The following is a 2,004-nucleotide window of genomic DNA, read 5'->3' as shown; positions in this document are numbered from 1 at the left end:
GGGCTCAGGATGCAGCTCTGTCCCCAGACCCAGCAGGCCACTTGGCCGCCGTGCTGGCCTCACTGCTGGTCCTGCTGGCCCTGCTCCTGGCCGCCCTGCTCTACCTGAAGTGTGGGTGGGGGGGGGGGGGGGGGTGCAGAGAGCCTGTGCAGAAGGCGGTGTGAACGGGTGAGTGTGCAGGGCAGGCCTCCTCCTGGCCTCATGAAGGTGCCAGAGGGATGCCACTGTTCCATCCTGGGCCATCACGGTGGTGGCCTTGGGGCAGGTGAAGGTGAGTCGAGGGCCTGGTGTGAGGGGCTCAGAGTGACTCTGTTTGGTGTCTGGGTGCCCCGCTGCCATCCCAGAGGCAGCCAGTGCACAGCACTGCTTGTGACCGAAGTTACATGTTAACACGTCCTGTTCTCGTTTAACTGGCTCTCTGGGAATGGCGGCAGCCTCTGACCCAATCTGGCAGCCTGACTGACCCACCACAAAGACAGAGAGCGAGTCCTGCCAGCCCTGGGGTCCAGCCTGCTCAGCTGAGGAGCCGTGGAGCCAGGGGTGGCACCGTGCCCGGCTTGCCCGAGGAGGCCCTGGTCAGACCATGACAGGTAGATGGGCCAGAGGGACGGGCCCGGGCCCCATTTTACCTCCAGCACCTCCCTGGCGCCAGGCTGCCATTTAGCCCAGACTCTGCTCCCCGCCTCCAGGCTTGTGGGGGTGGGCACTGCTGGGGGGCCCAGGGCGCGGGCGGGGAGAGCGGGCTGCTGGGCACCGCGCCATCAGGCGGTGGCTGTGTGCTCTGACCCCTGCTCATGCTCAGTCCATTGATTTTAAGAAGAGAAGCTCAGGTCTCAGGAGGCAGGAAGGCTTGCCTGTGGTCAGCAGAGGGTCCTGGGACCCTGGCTCCCATCTCAGGTGGAAGGTGCTGGCACCCCCAGCACCCCCATCCCCCAAACCACAGTGCCCACACTCACTACAGCTCCCCAGTGGGGATGGGGCTGAGGCCTGGCGCCTGGGGCTCTCGTCCTGGGTGGATGAGCCGTCAGATGCTGGGGCCCCTTCTCCATGGGACTCGCGGATGGACATGGTGTGACCACCAAGCGGTCCAGGCCACTGGCCGGCCTTGTGGTTCCTGGCCCTCAGACTGTCTGTGAACAAGGGGAGCCTGGTGTCCTGAGCGCGGCTAACCCCCTGGGTCTTCTCTCTGCAGGCGTCTGTGACCGGCCCCCCAACTTCCTCTCCCCATCTGGAGACCAGACTCTGGGGCCTCCCCTGGGCAGTGTGGTCACGCTGAACTGCACGGCCTGGGTGGTCTCTGCGCCCCAATGTCCCCTGCTCCTAGTCCGGTGGCTAAAAGACGGGCAGCCGCTGGGCAACGGCAGCCACTATGACCTTCATGAGGACTCCTGGTAAGAGACCACCCTGGACAGCCGTGGCCAGTGGCCTCTCTGACCTACACCCTGGTCTGTGACCACCTGGACATGGCTGGGGAGTGACCTCCCAGACATGACACGGGCACAGTGCCCCTGTGGACACAGACTGAGGGTCAATGACCGGAGGGACAGGCGGCCCCGTAGACACTCTGCACACTGCCTGGGACCATGGGTGCCAGCAGAGTCCTAAGGCCTGAAGGAGGCACTGGCCATTGGGCCATGCCTGGGATCGGAGCACCCCAGGACCCAGACCCAGGATTAGGGTGGCTCGCTAGACAGATCCATAACCCCTCCAGGTTCTGCCGCTTCTCTTAGCTCATAGCCCACGGCTGCCCAGGAGGCCACACCTGCAGGCTCTCGGCATCCCGGACAGGCGGGGCTCCGGGGGTCCCCCGATGCTCTAGGGCCCCTGCTGAGAAGTTGGGGTCTGGTCTCCTCAGGGTCAAGGCCAACCTGTCAGAGGTGCTTGTGTCCAGTGTCCTGGGGGTCAACCTGACCAGTGCTGAGGACTACGGGGCCTTCACCTGCTCCATCCAGAACGTCAGCTCCGCTTCCTTCACTCTCTGGAGAGCTGGTGAGGGGGTACCCG

The 2,004-nt window shown here is 64.8% G+C and overlaps 1 protein-coding gene across 1 annotated transcript in view; it reads left to right on the top strand.

The window, feature by feature from the left end:
* Positions 1-2,004, top strand: part of SIGIRR (single immunoglobulin and toll-interleukin 1 receptor (TIR) domain) — an 11,194-nt gene that overhangs the window by 2,214 nt on the left and 6,976 nt on the right. Inside the window, exons 2-4 of the mRNA XM_015562391.1 lie at positions 435-590; positions 1,193-1,391; positions 1,856-1,989. Of these exons, the coding sequence (XP_015417877.1) occupies positions 584-590; positions 1,193-1,391; positions 1,856-1,989 (340 nt within the window). The 5' untranslated portion in view covers positions 435-583. The remainder of the gene's footprint in view (positions 1-434; positions 591-1,192; positions 1,392-1,855; positions 1,990-2,004) is intronic.

This window comes from Myotis davidii, unplaced genomic scaffold (assembly GCF_000327345.1).
Source record: "Myotis davidii unplaced genomic scaffold, ASM32734v1 scaffold3578, whole genome shotgun sequence".
NCBI classification, from domain to species: domain Eukaryota; kingdom Metazoa; phylum Chordata; class Mammalia; order Chiroptera; family Vespertilionidae; genus Myotis; species Myotis davidii.
Note: the sequence above shows the minus strand (reverse complement) of the source record. Positions and strands in the feature narration are given on the sequence as shown.